The sequence below is a fragment of the Cariama cristata genome, unplaced genomic scaffold (assembly GCF_000690535.1).
Source record: "Cariama cristata isolate BGI_N322 unplaced genomic scaffold, ASM69053v1 scaffold13448, whole genome shotgun sequence".
NCBI classification, from domain to species: Eukaryota; Metazoa; Chordata; class Aves; order Cariamiformes; family Cariamidae; genus Cariama; species Cariama cristata.
Window position 1 is genome coordinate 1 of NW_009632939.1, and position 21,907 is coordinate 21,907.

The window sequence follows — 21,907 nt, forward strand, 5'->3', positions numbered from 1 at the left end:
AAAAAAAAAAAAAAAAACCAAAAAGGAGCTTTGCAGCTTTAAAAGCGATGCGGGTTTGGAGGTGCGGAGCCGCTGCTGGCCTCCAGGCCCTGGCAGACGCGGGGTGGTGCAGGGCGGCCTCTGCACTCCCACCCCCCTTAAATCGCTTTCACAAAGCAACTGCTACTTCCATAGTAAAACGGTGTAGAGGAGATGGCAGCAAGTTGCTTTCATAGTAGAGAGTATTTTTTAAGATGTTAATGGGGATCAGATGTGCACTGGTCATTTTGACACACTTAGATGAAGTGAATGAAGAGGCATGCAGCTCAAACCCACCTTTTCTAGGTGGGTACTGTCTAATAACACATAAGTTATCCAGACTTAGTTTAGGGGATAAAACTGAAGCAGCCACGATTTTCCTTGAATCAGCTCAGAACACCACTGGGAACGTGTCAGCCCTCTGCTGACTTCAATTTAGCACAGACAAGATAACAATAGTAACGATCTTGCAGCAGGAGTCAACAGCCCCCCCACGCACAGCGCTACCGGGTGCTGGTTGTGAACCCACCCTGGATCCACTTAAGTAACTAGCTCATGGCTAGTCCGTGCGCCATATGCGAGCCTTCTCTGCAAAGACAAAGACTACATACTTGAGCGTTAGGCATCTTCGTTCTGCTGCATGCACACATACCCTAAAAATCTGCTCATACTCCTCCTTGTTCCCCGAGTCAGCAGCACCTTGTGTTCAGTTGCCCTCGATTTCTCCTTCAGCTTGGATGCTGGCCTTGGAGGACGCCAACTGGCTTCCTGCTCCTGCTGCATGACACTGTTCTAGATCCAGAGCTGGAGACAGAAAGTCCTGGACGCTTAAAGGACAAAGCTCCACCACTGAACTTTGAACATTTCATTATCATGCTGTACATAAGAAGCAGTATTTGGCAGTTATCCTCCTCTACTCCCTGATTCTGTATTGCTGTCTGGAGTTACAACAAAACATCAGGTCACGTGATTTTCTGCATTTTTACTTATTTACAAGTATGAAAGGTAACAAGTGTCTCTCACATTTTATCTTACATATTCACACAATCAGGGACACCTCAAAAGAGAAAGAGGCAGGCTGCTGTCAGGCACATCAGATGCAAATGGCACCAATCATTTCTAATGACGGTAAGCTGCTACCATCACACTCTGTGCTGAATCTAACTGCCCTTGGACACCATTTGCACTCTCCCTCCTTCACCTCTGCTCTAACTCAAGTTTTGGCAATCAAGGACTGCAGCTATTTGAAACCAAGCTGAGGTCAAGTGGCAGATATTGGCAAGCCAAGAGACTAGATTCTTTTTCCAAGGGCTTAATCAAATTCTGTTGAATATCAACAGCAATATTGATCAGGTCCTCTTGGAGCCTCAAGATGAATCCAACAGAGGGGCTTTTTTCCAGTCATCCTTCACCTCTACTTCCTTGCCACAAGGTAAACTTCCAGCTGTCTCCCCACGAGATACAACCCTATTTCATGGAGCACTAGCATGCATCTTATCTAGACAATCAGTCCAGAACAAAACAAGCCGGCTATCTTTGTTCCAGCAAAAGTCTGTAAAGTCTTTCAGCAACCGATCAGCAAACTTCTCATCCCCAGTGGCACTGGACCGCCATGTTTTCGTCAGCATGGTGTTGTAGGCCCAATTGTAGCCAATGCGCTCTTCACAAAACATGTTCTGGTTGGTGGAGCTAGTGGAGTTGCGCCGGCGTCGCTGCTGCCCACAAGAAAATTTCCGCTTGGAATATGGTAGCTGCAAAAACACTGTCCCTGGAGGAAAACACAGAGGACTTTAGTCTTAGGCAGATCTAAGCCCCTACAACTGGTAGCTGACTCATTATATTCTGCAAAGGAGACCGGACTGAGTTTCATTTAATTGCCTTTTAGCAAGATAGAGTGGGATACACTTGTCCTCCTTTGCTTTTACATGCTACTTCTTCCTGCAAATTACAACGCTGGGAGAGAGCACACTTAGTCTTGCCTTTGTTGCGGCAGAGGGGAATGAAGCAAAGATGTAGGCTCTGATCCATCTTTCTAACTTTACATCAATTTCCATTCTCTTCTGCAGTTTTCCAAAAGCTCTCATCCTGTCTTGTCTTCATGTCTCAGCAACTCCTCTGAACATACTAAGTTATTTTACTGCAACATGCCATGCATGGAGCTTAAGTTAGAAGTGCTGATAGATCACCAACATTTATGAAGAATAATAGTGACAGCAAGTGGATCCTAAATGCTTTATCTCCCACACAGTGTGTATAGGTAGAGATGCATCTACAACTGACCTTAAGCATGAGAACAGAGCACTGACTTGTCCCAACACCTTTCTTTCCTGCTAGTTTCTAGGTACATATTTACACTGCACTTGCAATATGCTCCATCTTATTTTTTTTTTATTATTTCTCCATCTCCTGGAAAGAAAAGTTTCAGAGACACTATAAAGCAAGATTTCAAATCGATGCCACTGATTAGCAGCAACACTTTGTGCTTTTCGTACTGCCTCTCCAGTTTTCTGGTTAGTGTTGGCTGATATACCTACTTATTGTCTAACTAGGGACATAATGAGGACCAGTATCACTGACAAAACACAAACTGCATATAAATGGTTCTTTTTGTTTATTCTTTGCCCCAGTGCCTGCCAAATAGTGCTCACCTGTGACATGGATATACTGGGGCTTGTTCTCAGCTGGGAAGTTGAATGCAGAGGCTGAGTATTTATCTTGCACAAATCCAAATCTGGAGAAACAAACACCAGGAGAATTAAAAAAAAAAAACAAACCCAAAAAAAAACCAAGAGACACTCCAGCTAGGATTCCTCCAGCCCAATCAGGAGCACCTAAGCTAACGAAAGTTTATTTCTAAGCTAAAGGCCATTACAAAAGGCAGTCTCTCTGTCATGAAAAAGACCTTGGCAGCAGCACCGTTAAACAAACTGGCAGCTCAAACCACAAAGGGGTAAGGCTAGATAGTATTCAAAGTTTCCAACAATTCCTTCTTAAACTGGGCCCAACCTCCTATGTATAGCTCACATCCCAGTCTCCTGCCTATTGTCAATCATTGGTTGTCATCCAGTTCAAAACTGTGTTAAGTACACATGAAGGAAATAACTGTCCTTTCACATAAAGACATCTACTACAGTCTATCTTCTAACTTAGAATAACAGAGCACCTTCCAAAGGCAATGCCCTCCCTAGGAGGAGAGTATGGTTTGCTAATGAGTGACAGGCTGAAACACAATCTACCTGCCCCTTGCACCCACAGAACCACCTCCACCCATTCTAGTTATATTTTAGTCTAATAATCCGCAAGCAGACTTCAGAGGGGCAGACGGCACAGAACCCACGCGACTCGGGAGTGACTGTTCAGCATAGGTCTTCATCCTACATTATGCAGGAAGATACGAACCTTTCAGTCACTCTGCTCTGTACATACCTGTGTGCTATTGCTTCCTGGAGGAGATGCATACGGTCCCAGTATGTTTCTGGTTCAAAGCCTGAAACAAAGAAAAAGGTAACAACTACCCAGTAAAGCCACTTTATTTCCTTCTTTTTCAAGACTTCAGTTTTCCTCGGAAGACCTCTATGCACTTTGTTTTTTCTATCCATTTCTTTTAGTTATATTTTTTTCTGTCAGCTGTCCCTTGAATGCCATCTTATTAGAGAAGTGTCCTGTACACTCCAGTAGCAGGTTCGTCCCTGAATTTAGCTTTTCTGTCTCTTGAGATGAAGAAAAGGAACATAATGGGGTGCGTGAGACGGGGCAAGGAAGGAGAGTGGGCTGCTGTGTATCACCACAGAGTGCTCTGAAAATACTTAGTTCAAAGTCAGTGCAGCTATGGTGACCTCACAGCATATGGATTTGTCACCAATTGTTTTACGTTTACACCTGGACATTGGGTCAAGGATTAATGAAAATAAAGAAAACCATCATCTTGACTATTTTAAAACAGAGCCTTTTGCTAATTGCCCCTCCTCACAATGCAGTTTTGCATCTCTCTGCATGGGGACAGAGTTCTCTGATCTTTGAGCTGCCACCTGAGGCTTACCACAACAGCATCACTCAAAAGGGCGAGGTCACATTGCAGAAAAGGAGATTGCAGTTTCTAGTTCTTAATCTCATGTGCAAACACTCTTATCGTGAATGTAACCATGGCAACAACAAAAAAAAGAGGATGGCAGTCACGAAAGCCTCATCTCACTGAGGGGGAGAATAAACAAATGCAGGATAGAAATGCAGAGCAGCTGTGGGCAGAGTCTACCAGCAAAACAGACTCTTACAGTATAATGCCATGTCAAAGAGAATAACTACTTGATATAGGCTCTATAAGGGTATACAACATTATGGCAACAAAGATCACTGGGGAGGCAACCTTTCCTGTGCCTTGGTACTTGTTGCTGCCAACCTCATACACTGTTGCATGCTGATGAGCCTGCCAGCACAGCTTCCTCCAAGCACCACCTTCCTGAGGGTGGCTGCTAAAATGTAAAAACAGCATCCAGCTAATGCGTGTCTGGTAAATGAGGCTGTTCATGTCAGCTACATGCCAGAAGGGACCTGCTTGCAGAAAAGTATACCAAGAGGTAAAACAAAGAACATTTCTTACCGTCAAACAAATGCTCACTACCCTCCTTCAATAAACAGCTAACATTGAGCGGGATGAACAACTGAGCTCGAAGTGGGTCTCCGTATAAGTAACTGGGCAAAGCAAATGGGCCTTCCAAGACTGGAACTAGCAAGAAACCACAAGATGTGGCTTTCCGATGCCAACCCTGAACCTGAGAAAAAGATTCAAACAATGAATCATATGACATATGTCACACTGAAGAAGGGCACTTATGTGCATAGGAGCAACTCATTCCCCGAGAATAGATCAGACATGCTCAATTCTCCACAGGCTCAGCTTGCTTTGCATGGCAAGCACACAAGCATCCTTGTAAGCAAAGCAGTACAAACACAAGACATCAGGCTTTCCTTTTTGAAGTGCCACATCAATCAGAAAGCACTTTAAAATAGGACTTTTTTCAGGAACTGATTCAGCCTACTTATCATAAGTGGCTAAGCACTGCTGCTTTACTGGAACAGTGCAATAGATTTTAAATAAAAGCAAACCCAACCACCTAGTGCTATCTAGCTGGGCGAGATAAAACCTGGTGTTAAATAATTTGAGTTTTACAGAACCTACAAAGGGGAAAACAGCAAAAAAAAAAGTCTAAGAATTAGTAAGTGACACAGACCACTTACATTTTCAATTCAAAATGTTTTCAACAAGTTTTTTTTCAAAAAAAAAAAGCTAAAAAGCTGAACAGGAAGAATACATTGCCTGGAAAAGTCCCGTCATGAAAGCAATTCCACTGAGATTTAAAGTTTTCAGGTTTGGGAATAGAAGGCATGCAATGTGAAATAGATTCTTTTCCAAAGACCCATCTCAGGGCTTAAGATTTGCCTGAGGGGGACTTAAATTTATCACCTTGACCTGCACTGATCTCTGCATACTGTGCATGAAACCCACGAAAAGCAACACACTATCCTGCAGACAGAATGACTATAGATAGCAGGATAAATGATGACCAGATGCAGCAATGTTAAACACTATCCTGCAGACAGAATGACTAGAGATAGCATGATAAATGATGACCAGATGCAGCAATGTTAACAACCACCAGTAAAATTACTTACGGAAATCAGGGCACATCCAACCCACTGTCTCTCTCCTAATACTTCCCATGACAATGTCCCCAGTAGTCTAAGGGATACAGAGACCAGACAGGCATTGCTGCGGCCACCCAGAACACAAGGACTCTTACCATCTCAAAAAGAACAGCTGCAGTCACTGCCATCCAGTGTAACTTGATTTCAAAGGCAGCATTCAGGGAGAAATTGCCATGGTAATAACAACTGCACCACTCCAAACGGTCAGTGCGGTTATTCACATCCACATCAAGCGTCACTGTCCGTTGCTCAGGCACTGTGGCAGCTACGCAGCCAAGGAATAGGGGTACATTTAAAAGATGCATTAAAGACAGGGTGGGAGACAGGATGAAGAGAACAGAAGAAACAAGACAAGCTATTTGAAATCAATTTCTCCTCCCACTGCTCCCCAAATATTTTTGGGCTAGCAGAATAGTCCCAGAATGCTGATCATCCAGATCACAAAAGACAAAAAAACCTGAAGTATTACTCATATCATGGGTCTATGCCACAGAATTACCTCCCCAAGTAGTCAAAAGACATTTCCGCTGCAATAAAGAGACAGAACCAAGAGTCAAGCACCTAATCAATAAGCGACTGGTGCCATAATTAAATATGGCTAGACAACATCAGCTCCTTCGTATCCAAGACACATGAAATTGTTTTTAATATTTCTGTATGGCCCCCACCAGAAATCACAACAGGGTGCTGTTACACGGGGCAGGCGCATTCCAGGACTTTCCACAGCTAAAGGAGATTAGAAGTTAAACTTCTTGTTTCTTTAACCCCCTATCAATATCCCACATTACCACACATTGCTAAAACTGCACATCCAACACTTTTTGTAAAAGCATGAAAAGTCAGCCAAGACTCATGCAGCAGCATTACCATCACTGCAATACCTTCTATTGCTTTGCAATAAGTGCTGGGATAGCGCCCAAGATCCAGCTCCCTTTGTGCCCTACACCCCAGCATCCCTCAGAAAGAAAATATCAGATATCAGGCAAGAGAGGAAGAAAAGCACAGAAAGTGGAAGTGACCTGGCTGGTGTCACACAGCGGACTGCAAAGCCAGGGATAGAACCCAGATCTCCTGACTTTGAGACCAAAGTCCTGCTATGAACCACGTTGTCACTTTCAACTTTTCTTTAGGCAAATACATAATTTTACATTCCTATAATGTTAAAAATGGACACAAAAAAGGGCTGCAATAACTACTATTAAAAAACCTTTGCCCTTTTATTGCGTGCATGAGGGAATAGATGTGGTTATTTCTTGCTTAAGTAGACGAAGATGTGCACCTTTTTATACAGTCAGCTTTTAAATGACCTTATAATTTAATGGCTTAATGGCATTTTAAAAAAAAATTAGCTGAAGTTCTTTCTCAAGGTGGATGGAAAGTTCCCACCTTCACTTCTACTGCAAGTTAGCTAGAGATAGTTTTCAAGATTATAAGAAAATCCTTTATATTGCTACTACTGCAGCTTAGGAACAGGAGGAAAAAAACAAAAAACCCAATAAAAATGGAAGAACATCAGCCAGTTTTGTTTTGTAAATAAGATCCATTTTTGTCTTTAGGAAATGTATCATATGCAGTTTCTGGGTTTGTCTGGTGTTGTCAGACAGACCAACATCTTGTGATTTTCTTTTTCTTGCTCCTTTTCAGTGAATATCTCTGTGAATGCAATGCTTGTGGTTAGAAGGTTACGGTGCCAGTTTTGTAACGAAATATGTTGGAAAACAACATCCCCAAAGCTGTAAAGTGAAAGCAGCTCAGTCAGGTAGATGTTGGTCATTAGCTAAGAGGTCAGTGATAACACCACAGTCCAGTGTGCCCAAACCAGCACACTGTGAAGAATGAGCTCCCTGCTCCCTTAGACTGTTCCTTTTTCCAGATAAGGCAGACTCCCCATTAGGGCTGGAGCTTCTTTCTCCACCTTGTCTGCAGCTGTAATTCACAGGTAAAGCAACAGGAACACAGTCCAACCAGGTGAGCTAATCAAAAGGACCTTACAAACTGATAAGAAACATCCATGCATCTGAATTCAGAAGCTTCAGATTAAAATCAACTTGATTTTAACAGAAGAAACTCTGGTTTCCGTAGATCTGATTTTAAGAGGACTCACCTGCTTCCCAATTGTCTTGTACCATTGAGTATTTAACTAATGATTTATTGAGTAAATCGGAGCGGAGCAGGCAGGTTATTCTCCAGTCACAGACTACACTACATACATGACTACAGTTGCTACTGCATGCATTGCTATAAATCAAAAGGGACAAGATTAGGTATATCACAGATCAGACTTCCACTGCGAAGGGAAAGGGGACAATCACTGGACAAGTGATAGGGGAATTGGGAGGGATAAAGATTTTAGAGATACATGGAGCTTGTTCCAGAGCTCCCAATGCTTGCATGCAATTTTATGTCACAGCCTGACATTTAGGGAAGGTGGGGAGGGGAAGAAACGAAAACCACAACCAAATCAAAGCCAAGAGAGGAACAAATGAAGTCACGTGGACCAGAGGTCATCTGGGTTTAGTAAAGCTCCTTGCCTCAGATGAACTGGTGAAGTTTTTTTGGAATACTGTTTAGAAGAGGGACAGCACAGAAACAACAATTAAACCAGTTCCTTTGTAAGAAAAAAGTTCCACGCTGGATTTTTCTCCAAGAAACTATTATTCCTGGAATAACCAGACTGCATATGAGCAATCTGGAGGCATTTTTCATTCATCCAAGGACTGCAAATTAGTTAAATAGTAAAACGGACATAATTCCAACTGAAATGAAAAAGGAGGGCTACACAGGTGTGTAACTACGTCACCTGCTGAGGGAATACATTCTTTCCTGGCTGGTGTTAAAGGTGAGAAGGTCACACTAAAGCAAGCTTACTGAGTCTTAGTCTTCTCATCTCACAAAAGAGAACAGACATAGAAAAGTGAACTGGTTTTCTTGGACTAAATAGTGAGTAAGAGATCAAAGCAGGAACAGGATCTGGCCCAAGTGCCTCCAGCCTCCACAACAGTTTCATGCCAGCCTCCGTTCAGGCTTCAGCTCTGGCCAATCATTGAGCTAATGAGGCTGGATACCAGCCAAGGCAACAGATTTATCGTGTGATGGAAAAATATCCTGCATATGTTGGCTTCAGGGAATTAACCATTAGTTCGGACTTCCTAACCTTAACACCTTCCCATTTCTGATGCTGTTCCTCTTCAAACAAGGCTTTCAGAAATACACAAGGATTACTGTAACTTCAGGTTTAAGAGATACTACACCAGCAGCAAGTCACTTCTCTTCAGGAGGTCAAATGTACAAAACAGGAGAACAGCAGAATTTTCTTTTCATCTTTAATTGATAGGCCTTTAAAAGATGTATCTAAATAAATCTGAAGTTGCACTTCCATAGCAATTATTTTTCTCATAATTTTAAACAAGGAAAGAGGAACAAAAGCAAGTGACTCAGGCTGGCCTGGAAATGCAACAAAAAGCTGACAAAGCAACACAGTCAATCATGCAGCCAGTATGTTTCACGGGCTGTTAGTGGTAGTCAGTGTTATACTTCACACATTAGAGAACTTTAGATACTATAACAGTATCTTGCTTGGCAGCAAGATCTTTCATACGCAAACCTTACTGCTTCCACATTGCAGGGATCATTTGTAGCTGGGCTTCCCAGACTTTAATATAAGGAGTCTGGCTATATACATGGTTCAGATTAGCAGAGAAGCCTCCAGCACATCACAGAAAACTTCTAATGCATCTGGATCTCACTGTGGTTTTTGCCATTAAGAAGCAATTAGATATGTCTTTTTAAGTACAGGTTGGTTGCTCTGCTTTTGTCACAACTTATGCCTCTGTACTCATCTCGGGTTGTGAAGAGTCTCTCTAGATCTGCAAGGAGACAAAGTCAGTATTTTCCTTTCCAAATTCTAGAGGATGGCATGGGGGGGGAGGTTCAGGAACAAGTAATATTTAAAGAATACTTTTTACTGTATTCCAGTACTCAGAAGCAAAAATTGCCTGCTCAGCCAGTGAAACACACCTTCAGCATATGAGAATGAGTCCACATGCAAGACACATGTAAGGCCAGCATGAAATTTGCAGCTTTATTGCTGGTCCACGTGAGATCATACCCTTGGCTGGCTGCTCTTCCCCTTTCAAACTATCCCCTTGAACTTCCCCAGCTGTCACCTGTGCTGTGCATCTACCTAATAGTGCAGCTGCCTGGCTCCGTCCTCCGAAACTGCGGCTAAAGGAACTGTGCCTACTTGCATAGGAGGCTGGGCGGCTGGGCAGCCAGGGCAGGAAAAACGCTGGGATTTCCGAGTGCAGGAGCTCTTCTGCCACAAATGCCACCTCAAACCATTTCCTCTGGAAGGCGGAGAAGTCATCCATGGCAGCTGTGTGCCACATGGCAGGCTGCTGCATGCCCACTGAACAAAAAGGAAGGGGAAGCACAGATCACAGTTAGAAACAAGTGTTCAAGATCAAGACAGAGATGTAGTTCTTTCTGAAAAAAAAGGAAGGGAAAAAAAAATTAGGTTATGTTGTCTGCAATTCCTTTTTTTTTTTTTTTTTTAAACCAAAAAGTCTGAATTTCTTTGACGCTCTTTAAAGCAGTGTTTTTGGTTGCTCCCAAAATGCATTTCTGCTGCAGCACCCATAAGAAACAAGTACAGCGAGTGATTATGCAAAGGGATAATGAGGAAAGTCTTGTAATAACACAATGCTGACCTCGGTCTGGTTCTTTGTCCACAACAATCTTGTAAAAATAAAAGCCATAAATAAAGGTTCGTAAAGCTTCTCCAGATGCATGGACAATAAGCTGCTCTTCTAGCATTTTCTGAACAAAAAAGATAACAGAGCAAACATGATAAAAAAAGGAGAAGTCACTTTTCCAGTTACATAAAAAGATTGTTAGATAACATTCGGAAATTATTTTCTTTTTCTTGACATCTTTTTTCTAGATATGTGCCTAACGAGGATATCAGCAAAGTTATCTCTTGATACTCAGTAAATGCAGCAAGTCCTTATCTCCCTGAGAAATTGCATTTGACCTTTCTGCAGATGTCTGCCTTCCTCTCTTACCCTGCTCTGGTTTTATAGATGGATTTATAGGAAGGTAAGAGGTTGGAAAAATTCTAGGTTCTCTGTTAATTGATATGGGATCTCCACAGAGGAATGAACTCCAAAACATTTCCAACCTTCTGCCCCTGACACAGTTCGATAGGGAAGAAAAAAAAAATTATGAACACAAGCACTGTATCTTGCACAAAGCGTGTATACTTCAGCATCCATAAAAAGAGAGGTCATACGCTGGTTTTATTACAACTTAACTATCAGGAAAAAAAAAAACAAAACTAAAACCAAGACCAAATCACACTGTAGTGCCTCATAATTCTAACACAATGGAGAGTTCTTGGTAACTACAAGCTAATTGGAGGTTATACACAGAACTGTCATCATATATAAGCGGGAAAAAATAACATATATTACTACTGAAGAATATGTTCCTGTTTTGTGATAGGGAATCCAAAAAATGTCATCGTTACCTCATATTCTGTTGAACACTGTTTTCAATACCTACCAATAACAGGATTTTTAATAAGAAACATAAATTATTGCTATGCTTTCCTCTACAATTCTACTTTCTTCACAGAGTGAGGTATTTCTGGCCTTCCATATATCCTTGATAGTTGTCTTACTTGCATTATGTCAATCGCCATGGCTTGGGTTTGCACACCTTCCACATTATTCACCAGCCAGTGTACAACTTCTGCACTGATGAAGCAGTACGGAGAGAGGCCCTTCTGTTCAGAGAGCAGCTGGATCCCTGTGCTGAAGCACAGCAAGTCACACATGTTAACACGGACTGATCGATAGCCCTTTTAAGTTACAAAGGCAAAAATCACTGCTGGGGAAAAAACAAGGGGGATAAAGATACAAGACAATAAATGCACAATGCCCCCAGAGTGACATATCATTAGCTTCTGATAACAACATAAAGAGCTGACATTGACAGCAATTTAGTGCCTTACTGAGAATTTTTCTATAAAATCCCTTGTTGGAGAGACTAGAACTGAATAATAAAAGGAAGCTTAAAACTCTTCCACAGCTGACATGGGGCTCTCCTTTGAGTGACTCCACGCCTCATGTCCTCTTACAAAACATCTAGACAGATGTTAAGCATATTTATATTAAAAACTTACGTGGGGTGTTTCATGGCTTCGAGAATCTCTATCAAGGTGGAGGAGGAAGTCAGAGTGCTTGCTGAACACTGCTGAGAGCTGGGAAGCAAACAGAAGCATGTTCAAAAATCAAGCAAGCTGCCAGATTTGTTCAAATATGTACTTTTAAGAAAAATGCTCTCCCTCCTCTTTCCAACAACGACTTTGCCACATTTATTTCCTTTTTCATCTCAAGAAGGACAAGTAAAAGCATCAGACCTGTATTTTCCCCCTGAGGTCATCAGGTCATTGCTATATTACATACAGCCGTACTCAGGAGCAATTGAGAGCAAACATTTTGAGGTCGGCTTTTTTTTTTTTTAAACTCTAATATACAACTGCAGGAAACAGGTGCTAATATAGTTTATTTTTAATGTTGCTTCCTCCCCAGTGTCTTGCCTCCAGGTTAGAATCTCTTGGATTTCATCAGCCTACTCGATCCAATTAGACCTGCAGGGCCCCCCTTGGCTAAAACAGACAGAAGACAGATGTCAATTCAAAGCCTGGCTTTCTGCTAACATATTTCAGAAAAGGAATTTCTTCGTTCTTCATTTCTTGAAGAACGAAGCTTTTTTTGTGGGTGGGGAAATCAGGCCTTGTGTTCATTTAATTCTGGAAAACTGGGTTGCAAGGCTTATTTTACTACCGATCTTCCTGCACGTGGAAAAGCTGCAGTAAGGTCTTGTGACAAGTGCCTTCTAGTGCTGACAGACACAGCACATTTTGTTCTCGGGTTCCTGTTTAAGTGCTCCTTCCTTGACATGAGAAAGGGGAGTGTAACTGAACAGAACTGCAGTGTAGCACTGCTGTGCTTTTCTTACCCGCCCTCTGCAGCACCAGCTGTGGTATATCCTTGGTCGGCAATGTTCTGGGAGCTTCCCAAGGTCTGTGAGCTGCCCCTCTCAGGTAACTGCCCTGTGTTTATCAACGTGTTGCCATCTGAGGTTGCGGGAACTGATTGATCTATAGAGACCTGCAAGGAGTAAACACAGCAACATCTTTCTGAAATTTATGATGTAATATGTTTCCCATTTCCTCCCCTCCCCGCATCATCTGTACCTCAGCTCAAGTTAGTTAACAACAAGCAATACTATAAGGCAAGCACAAGCATATGCAGAAAGGATAAATACAGTCTTACTTTTGTCATCACTTCAAAGCTACTGACAAACATGAAATTCTGACCCCAATAAAGATTAGGATCACCAGCCCAGCGACAACAGTGTGGAGAGAACTACTGAGAAACCAGCAACACCAGTCCCAACCTGACATTTTCAACTTGAGTGAATAACTGTGATTATAAACATGAAATGGACAGAACAAGAAACTTAATCACTACAAGAAAGTAGTAAGCAGTTAGAAAAAATAGTTTCAACATTAACTCAGACAAAAATATGCAAATCCATCACATGGAATTCAAGTTTCATAATGCACAAAATCAGCTCATCTTCCTTCCTTTCTTAGGGTAGTATCAGGAGGCTGGTTGGCACCCACCCACACCTATGTCGCCAAGACAACAAGAACACTTTCCTCCCGCAGGAACACTTGCGCTATTCCAACGGTAGACTGAATAGTTCACAAAATTAACATAAAATCATTTCAGAGAGAACATGAATGCTGAAAGATTCAGCAAAGTACAGGCTGTAATTGCCATCTGTCATTAACACGTATGGTTTAGGAAAGGCATATTATATAAAAGCTAGAGAGGTGGGGGAGAGGAACACGAACAGCAGAGTAACCCAGTCACTCAAGCTGGTGTAAATACGAGGGCTGCTCTGCCATGACGAATCCACAGCACATGCACAGCTAAAAATCACAAAGCTGGTAGTTTGACTTAGGTCTGATAGCCAGAGCAGAGTCCTTTATTTATGCCATTTCTCACATCCCAAAGATCTCTCTCTGTCTGCAATGGCAGATGTCCCTTTCTGGGCAGCCAAAAACGGCAGATGCTCCAACATGGAACCTAGAGTCCCCACAGCCAACTAAATCGACTCTTCCTCCTCAGAGCTCACTTCAACCAGCAGTATTTTCTCTGGACACACTGTGTTATTGCTAACTCCTAACTGGTATTAAGTGTACAAACAACTTCTGTCACAATGACTCTTTTAAACCAAGATGACACCAATATTTTCAGCCCTCAGTTGTTTAAGAATCCAAGGACACAATTTGACTTGGATCTCCCCAGAGCCAGTTGTCAGTCAAATACCACAGAAAAAATTTAGCCAAGAACAAGACGAGTAAGCTGTTGCCATTTTGTTTAGCAAGGGAAGATGGAAAACGAGTACTTACTGAAACACAGAAAGAGAGAAGCTTCAGTAGTTGACAAGACAGTACTGCAAAGCACAGTAAGGCAGGGCACATGAACATCCAAAGCACATCACAAACTGAATGGTGGAAGGAAATAGTGGCATCCACCACCACCAGCCACACTTTGTCCTGCTAATGCCACGCAACTCCCTCTCAACGATCAGATCTGGAAACTAACACAGGTTTCCCAGGTGGCAAGCTCAGGACAATAAATGCTCTCCATCACCTCAGTCCAAAAGCCAGAGATGACAAGACCCCATTCAAAACTAACCTGTGAGTAGAAGGTTGAAGCTGTACGTGGGCTGCGAACAAAATCCATAAAGAAGGCCCCATCCTGAAGGCATCAGAGGAAGTAGGCCCATTAATGGCAACAGCAACAGGAACAAGGAGTTGAACAAAAGCAAATACAAGGTTGCAAGTATGAAATGACCACAGAGAGAAAGTATGAGGAGAATGCAAATCCCAAACAGACCCAGAACATCAGATGCAGCAGAATGCAGAGCACCAGGAGTTATTCACACACACCCTTACTTTCTCTCTCTGTAACAAGACATTGCTCTTCCTTAGCACAGATGCTTTTCCAAAGTTTTGAAAATCACACTGATCAGAAGCCAATTGAAACTACACCCTTCTCTCCACACTTCACAGGAGAAAGACTCAAGCTCTAAAGCAGGTAGGTTTCCATCCCAAATGCAAAGCTGAACAGTGATACGGGAACCTGCAGAACTGCATGTGTAATTGCAAACACTCAAAGGAGGACAGCTTTTTTTCTAGTCTGTCAGTCATTCAAATGATAAAGAAAGAGATGCAAAGAAGCTCTTTTTAGGAAGAACACTCTTCCTCTCAAATGCAGGTCTGGTATGGTGTGAAGGAAAGGGAAGAAAAATTAATCACAAAGATCTTTCCAACCTTGTGTTTAATACTTCATGCAAAATTAAACAGATACTGCCTGTGCTATGTTTCCCACCTACTTGCAAACCCTGAATGAATTTATCCCCAGTTGCTATTCAAAGATGTGTCAAGATTCTCTTATCACATAAGACAATGCAGTGGAACTCAACTAGATTTTCATTCCCTATTTGCAATTCTTTATTCTGTCCCCTAGGCAAAATATTTTGTCTAGCCTGCAGTTAAGATGATGCTTACCCTGGTACGTACACAAAAAACATTTTCTGGAAAGAATCAATGCCAGGGTTATATGGCTGGCAATTTACACAGTGCAGAAGCAGGGTCAAGCACCCTGTATCCATAAGGGCAAAGACTTCCCAAACGCACTATGGATCAAGCTATGTCACTGTGTTAAAAATCATATGGTATTGCCCAGTAACTGGCTGAAGTGACTTCTCTGTTTCAGAGTAGAACTGACTAAAGGTGGAGTCAGTGGCTCAGTTTTGTTTCAGAGTAACTCCAGCACCGAATAGCATCCTAGAAAAGCACTTGCTCCCTTGGCTGCTGACAGAGCACACAGTTGTGACTATTTGTCACTACTCTGGCTGCAAGTCTCCGGACAGCCAATTAGACATACCCATGCTGGTGGGCCCTAAAGGGGTTGTGTTGTCCTGGAAACATGAAACTTGCTGATGTTTCCAAGCGAGCACAAAGCTGCCTGGTAAGGCGACCTGTCCATCGCACCTTTCCGACAAGTGTGAGCCGTCAATTTGGAAATCCCAATTGCTTCTCTCCCAGTTCCTATGTATAAATTTTCATAGGAGTGTTTACTACTGTAGTGTGAAAGGCTTCAATTGGTAACACACTCTTCCAGATTCTCCACTTAGCCCTCCAGAGAGGCTTTTAAATATAGTTACTTTTAAAATTACACATGATCGCATCTACTGGTAGCACAAAGGCTGCTACTTTGCTTCCAACACACTAGTGTGCCGTCCCTACGGAAGACAATTTTGCCTTTTACCCTCTGCCACCCAGAACAACCAGGCACAACATTCTCCTTTTCTGTGTCCTACATGGAATTTTCACCAGTTTTACTGGTAGAAAGAGATATTTACAATTTCTATATTTAAAGGGGGAAGTTTGATGAAGTTGATTTTTCCAAAATGGTAGAAGAGAATGTAAAGCCTGAATTATGATCTGGAAGTTTGCAAACATGCCTCAAATCAATTTCTGCACTGACATTTTCCAAGCCTAGCATGACCTGCTCCAGAATCTCATCTGTGTTTTGGAAACACTCTCATTCTACAAATAAGTGTCTATTACTAAGATGATTGCAATTACTCTTTCACTTCAACTAGCAATATCCACATTTCCAGAATAACACAATACTTGCCCCTGGTGGTGGCAGAAAAGGGCAGATGTCAAAACACTAGATGCTAAGAGAAAAACACTGAAAGAGATGGTTAAGTTGACAGTGGGGAATCTGAGAACTTTTTCTTTGCAATAGTTCAGCTGTTGAACCCAAAGACAGGCCACACAAGTGTTGTATCTTAGTTCAGTTTGTTGTTACTTCTGCTGTAAGACCTTCATGCCAGAACGCAGAAAAATAATCAAATATTTCTGGTTGGACTTGGGAGGTGGAGTTTCTGCTCTCCTGGCACTCACAGGACACTTGACAGGAAGGCTGAGAGATAGCACAGTCTTTTCTCTGAGTGTCTGAAAAGAGCTCCAGGAAGACAGTTTTCTCCAGCCTGGAGTCCAGCCAGTGAAGGAATGACATCTAAATCACTACTCAGGAACACATCCTCCCCTTTAAGCAAATGCAAGTGACTGGAGTTCCTGCTGTTAAAATTCTACTGAAGCTTCACAGTCACGGTCTAGAGCTTGATTTTGCTCTTAAAGACAGCCTTCATATAGATGCAGACAGCACTGTACTACTAAATCTAAAAATCAAACCCTGACTGAAATGAAATGTGCTACCAGAAAAGGAAATAACTAATTAACAAATACCACTTAAATTAGCAAAACACACTGAGATAGCACCCCAGGGATTCCATCTCATTGTCACAGTGTTAAAGAATTGAAGGACGGTTGTTTCCCAACCTCTTCTTATGCCCTTGCACACAAAGGCTTAAGGGCATCCCCAGTACAGGACCAGTCCTTGCTGGGCTGGATTACAGAGTAAGATGTGGTATGATGTAGCCCCGTGCTTAGAGAAATAATCTTCTATTATTTGACAAATTCTTACGTAAAAACAGTAGCTAAAGAAAGACCAGAAAGTCTTTACCTTACGAGGGCTGTCCATATAGGTGGGTGTGATAGCAATGCTACCACTCTCCGAAGGCTGCCCAGAGCTCTTCCCAGAAAGCATTGCTGCTTGCTGCTCCCCTAGTGTCCTAAAACAAAAGGAAGGAATCCAGAGTTTGTTCAAACACACTCTGTGTCAGCTTCCACCTGAAGGTAACCGTTGCAAGAGGGCTACTACTGTATTTTCAGACATTTGCTTTCCCACGCTTTGAAGCACAGAGTCAATCCAGTCTTCTGTAAGTACTTTTTTATCCCACATAAACAACGTGGAGCCTTGAACTTCCGTAGTTTTATTATGCATGTGTCATACGACCTTATAATTAAAAAATATTTCAATATCTTATGTATTTAACAGCAACAATGTTTTAAATTGTGTTTACAGCTTATCTGATGTCAGTACTCTGAGTTTCTTTGAACCATTCTAGATCAATACTGAAAAAGAACCTCAGAAGTTTCACAGGTATTTTAATAGATGTTATCAGTGCAAACCAGCCATTTTCTTCAGGCTATATTTGTTACCCAATGTTTATGCTGAGACTACTCAACTAGTGTGGTGTACCTGTGTACACTTACGTCCCAGTTAAGCTCTTCCTATGTGGATACAACTGTACTGGCAAATCACAAACAGACAACAAATCTGATGTGTAATAGACTGAGAGGCTACTTTAAAAGATGTTCCTTCTAAATTACTGGACATTCTCTTCTCTAGTCTCCATGTTCTTTTCCAGTCTTTGGTATTCATTCTATTAACGGAAACATCATACAAGCAAGTCACTGGAAAAGTCCGTATTTCCCCAGCCCTGCCACAAGGATACTAACTAAAGAAGAAGGATCCCACATCCCTTTTTTTGAGGCAAAGTTCCCCAAATCTGCTTTAGCCACCCCAGGTGGAATAAAGAGGAAGGATGTTCTAGTGCTCTTCACACAGCCTAGTTTTAGAGACTCACTTCTGACTGGCTTCCATCTGCAGCAGAGCTGAGAGTGCTGAGGTTCCTTTCTTCCCAATGGGAGGCCCAGACTGCTCCAGAGAGTGGGTGGGAATTGGACCAGCAATCTGCAAGCCTTTCATGGCAGACCCTTTCTAACAAAGAAAAAAAAGATTAAAGCACAGACTTAGTCAAGCTAGGCTTAACTAGCAAGCAAGAACACAACACCTCACGTCAGCAGGGCTTTATTAGGTACACTTTAAAAAGGGAGTTAAACCACAGGTACCCAAGAAATGGAACAGCCTAGTGTGTTGCATGCATGCCATTCTCAAAATAAAATGGATGTTATTCTGGAAGAGGTGAATTTGCTCTGAAATAAATTACCCCATTCAATGTCAGAATTGGAAGGGAATTTGGTACTCACTAACCAGTTTCTCATCACCCTCTTGAAACTACTGTTCACCAGGAATTCACCCATATGGTTCTCTTTTCACACTCCTTTTCCTAAGTCTGCAGCACACAGCCAACCCAGCTAGAAGTTACCAGCTTAACTACCTCACAGATCCCTTTTTATCAACTATCTGCATCACAAGGTGCAGTAATGTGTCCAGGCTAACTGTACCTACAGCATAAAGCAATGCGCATTTGCAAAGAGGTGGCATAAGGCTTGTGGTAAGAGAAGACCAGCTGAGCTAAAAACAGAGCACCAGCAGGCTAAGGCACGGCTACACTATGCAGAGAGCTTGGCTTCTCACTGAGTGAGCTTACTGCTCTGATTCTGGTTCCAGCCACAGCAGCATGGGATACCCATTCCAGGTAAATTTAATTAGTTCAAGAATAGACAGGTGTTAACAAGGTCATACTACTTAAAATCTGAAATAGTACATCAGTCAGCACTGTGCTTTATGAATGGATTACCCACACATATATCCCTCAACTTGCTTCGGATTGTCTCAGGGTCTCCCTGCCAATGCTTCATCAAATGGTTCAGATAAAACTCAAACTCAGCTTCTCACCCAACTAAAAGCTGACTCACTCGAATCATTCGATCAGATCGATGGCGTCGACGAATGCGGTTCAAACCCTCCACAAAGCGAATGAATCCATCTAGAAGCTGCCACTCCTCCTCATCAGAACGAGGTCTGTCACCGTACACATCACAGTGCACTTCTCCTTCCATAATGCGCTTTGTGGCACTGATGCAGGCAGGCAGAAGCAGAAAACGAGTCCTCCAAAATTTCAGTGACTCAATAAGGCTGAAGGAACATGGAAGATAGGACAGAGTTCAGCCCAGTTTCCTATGAAGGATTTTACAGTAAGTAAAATACGTATCTATCTGCTGCAAATTTCAGTGAGTATAGTGATGATCTCATTCTGCTATCCCCAAGTGAGAAAGAACAGACAGGCAAAGGAATGGTCAGCAATATGAGTATCACTGGGAAGTATTAAAACATTGACATGCAGAACAGAAAACAAGGCTATCTTCAGAGTAATTGTATCACAGAGATGTGTGCTCTTTTCTGTAAAGGATAAGCTACAAAGGCTTTTTCTCTAAAAATAAGCACAGAAAGAGGAATTTTAAAGGTACACATTAGAGTAGGAGGTATTTTGATTGAGACTTGAAAAGAAAAAAAGATAAAGAAAGACTGGTTTTGTTGAGAGAAGATATCAAAAAAGCTATTGATACTAGTGGAGATATTCCACACTGCTAATAAGAAACCCTGATCTACTTAGCTTAGGAGAAGGATTACAGTCAAGCTAAGTCTAGGACTTAGAGCCTCCAACAGACTCAAACTAAATGGAAGTTTTGAGTCAGATCCAGAAATGAGTAAGAAGCCAAGAAAAGCATCTGTGTGGTACAAAATGTCATCATATTTCTTCGCATCTGTAGGAGGGGAAAAAAAAAAGTTCATGCCGAATTTCGTGATCAAGACTCTGTATCAAAGATCAGACAATGCAAGGGCAACACAGAGTAAGATTCCTACATGGCAACAGCTGCTAGCACCATACAAGTGAAAGCAGGCCAGTTACTCTCCCTGGACTACTGAGCATTTGTGGGTTGAACTTGTTGAAGAAATTTTAGGTCAAAAAGGAAAAGAGGCAATTAGGACACAGAACAGTCTGGATGGAAAAAGAGATCTCACCTGAAATCCTCAGAGCCAGCAGAGCAGATATACTGATCCAAGTAATTCCACTTGTACTCTTCTAGTCTCTCATGGGAAAATTCTACCCAGCAAGAGACAAATTCAGAGTCAGAGTGTGAGGGGCACAAGCTGTAAGTGTAGTTTATCTGAGCAGATTCATATGGATACCTAAAAGAGAAAATGCAAACATAATCTCAGCATCATCAATAGCAGTGCTTCTCTCTCTTCTCCTAAAGAGAAAGAAGGTTCCACAGTATGTTCTTTCAAGCAAGTACAGACATCTGGAAAAGCACATTCCTCTGAACGTTGATAGCAAACAGCTCGACCAGAGAGATACTCACTTTGGCAGGTATCGAGTCACAGTAATTATTTTGTCTTTTAATGTTACTTTGTGGAAAGTACGGCCCATACTCAGCCAGTACTGATCTTCTTCCTCAGGTCGATTTCTTGATACAAGACCTAATTGTAAAGAGCAAAACACACCCCTTTTCAGCTTACTGCAATAGTCAGAACTTTGTCAACAAACTGTACCTATAGAAAGAGACTCCAGAATTGGGCTTCTGAACTCAAGACAAACTACAAGCCATCTTTCAGGCCACCTTTTTAAGGGACATTTGCACAATGAGCCTTTTGTTCTTACAGTTAAGATTTGCCAGTGTCACAACTGAAGAAGAGGAGCATTCACAATTCATACACCACCAATACAGACCTTGTCTAGTCAGGACAACTAGAGAACAGACAATGTGAATTGCTGAGAAACTGGTGGGTACGATGGTAAAGCTGGGCTCCACTTTTGCTTCCTCTCCTGGAACTAAACAGTTCATAAGCTCAGCGCTTTACCAAAGGAGCCTTGCTGCTCATTCCCAAATCAGTGAATAACCACCATATCCTATTCACGCATATTGCCTGCTCTATGAATGCTGTATCACGCTGACTTGTCTAGGGAATATCCAGAAAAAAGTCAGAAGTCAAACAGTAAGTCAGATTCTCTCAAAGGAATATGATATCCTCTTAACCCACTCCAGTCCTCTGGGGTTTAACTAGGTTTAGCTGATTCATGGTTTCAAGAAAATGAAGCTTTACTTGTCTACCTGGGACCTTCACAGCTATTTTAGAGTCAGGAAATTGCTTCTAGATACAGAAGTTTGGGAGCTTTGGGACTGTCTTCTTCTAGAGATGTGCCTGCCTTACAGTCAACCATGTGAATTGTGTTTAAGATGTATTCACCCAAACAGCACTCACACTAAAGCCGTATTTCATTTGGGTTCACCATCATGAATATGAAGCCAGTTTCTTATTACAGTTCAAAAATCCTGCACCTGTCCCTTCATGGTGCAGCTGAGTTGTTTGTGCTGCTCCAGATCAGGCTCTCTCTCAGCAAAGATCTTTATATAATTAAAAAAAAAAAAAATATT

The 21,907-nt window shown here is 42.0% G+C and overlaps 1 protein-coding gene across 1 annotated transcript; it reads right to left on the reverse strand.

Moving 5' to 3' along the window:
- Window positions 1-998: 998 nt before the first annotated feature.
- LOC104166584 (DEP domain-containing protein 5-like) lies at window positions 999-20,951 on the reverse strand (the record flags this gene model as incomplete). Its single annotated transcript, XM_009706570.1, has 16 exons — window positions 999-1,786; window positions 2,667-2,749; window positions 3,445-3,505; window positions 4,616-4,787; window positions 5,817-5,986; window positions 9,905-10,129; window positions 10,431-10,539; window positions 11,402-11,534; window positions 11,906-11,983; window positions 12,745-12,896; window positions 14,499-14,561; window positions 17,403-17,511; window positions 18,370-18,503; window positions 19,385-19,604; window positions 20,493-20,660; window positions 20,834-20,951. Coding segments are annotated over 16 exons (2,291 nt in total), but the record flags the coding sequence as incomplete, so codon positions are not given.
- Between the last annotated feature and the right edge of the window lie 956 nt (window positions 20,952-21,907).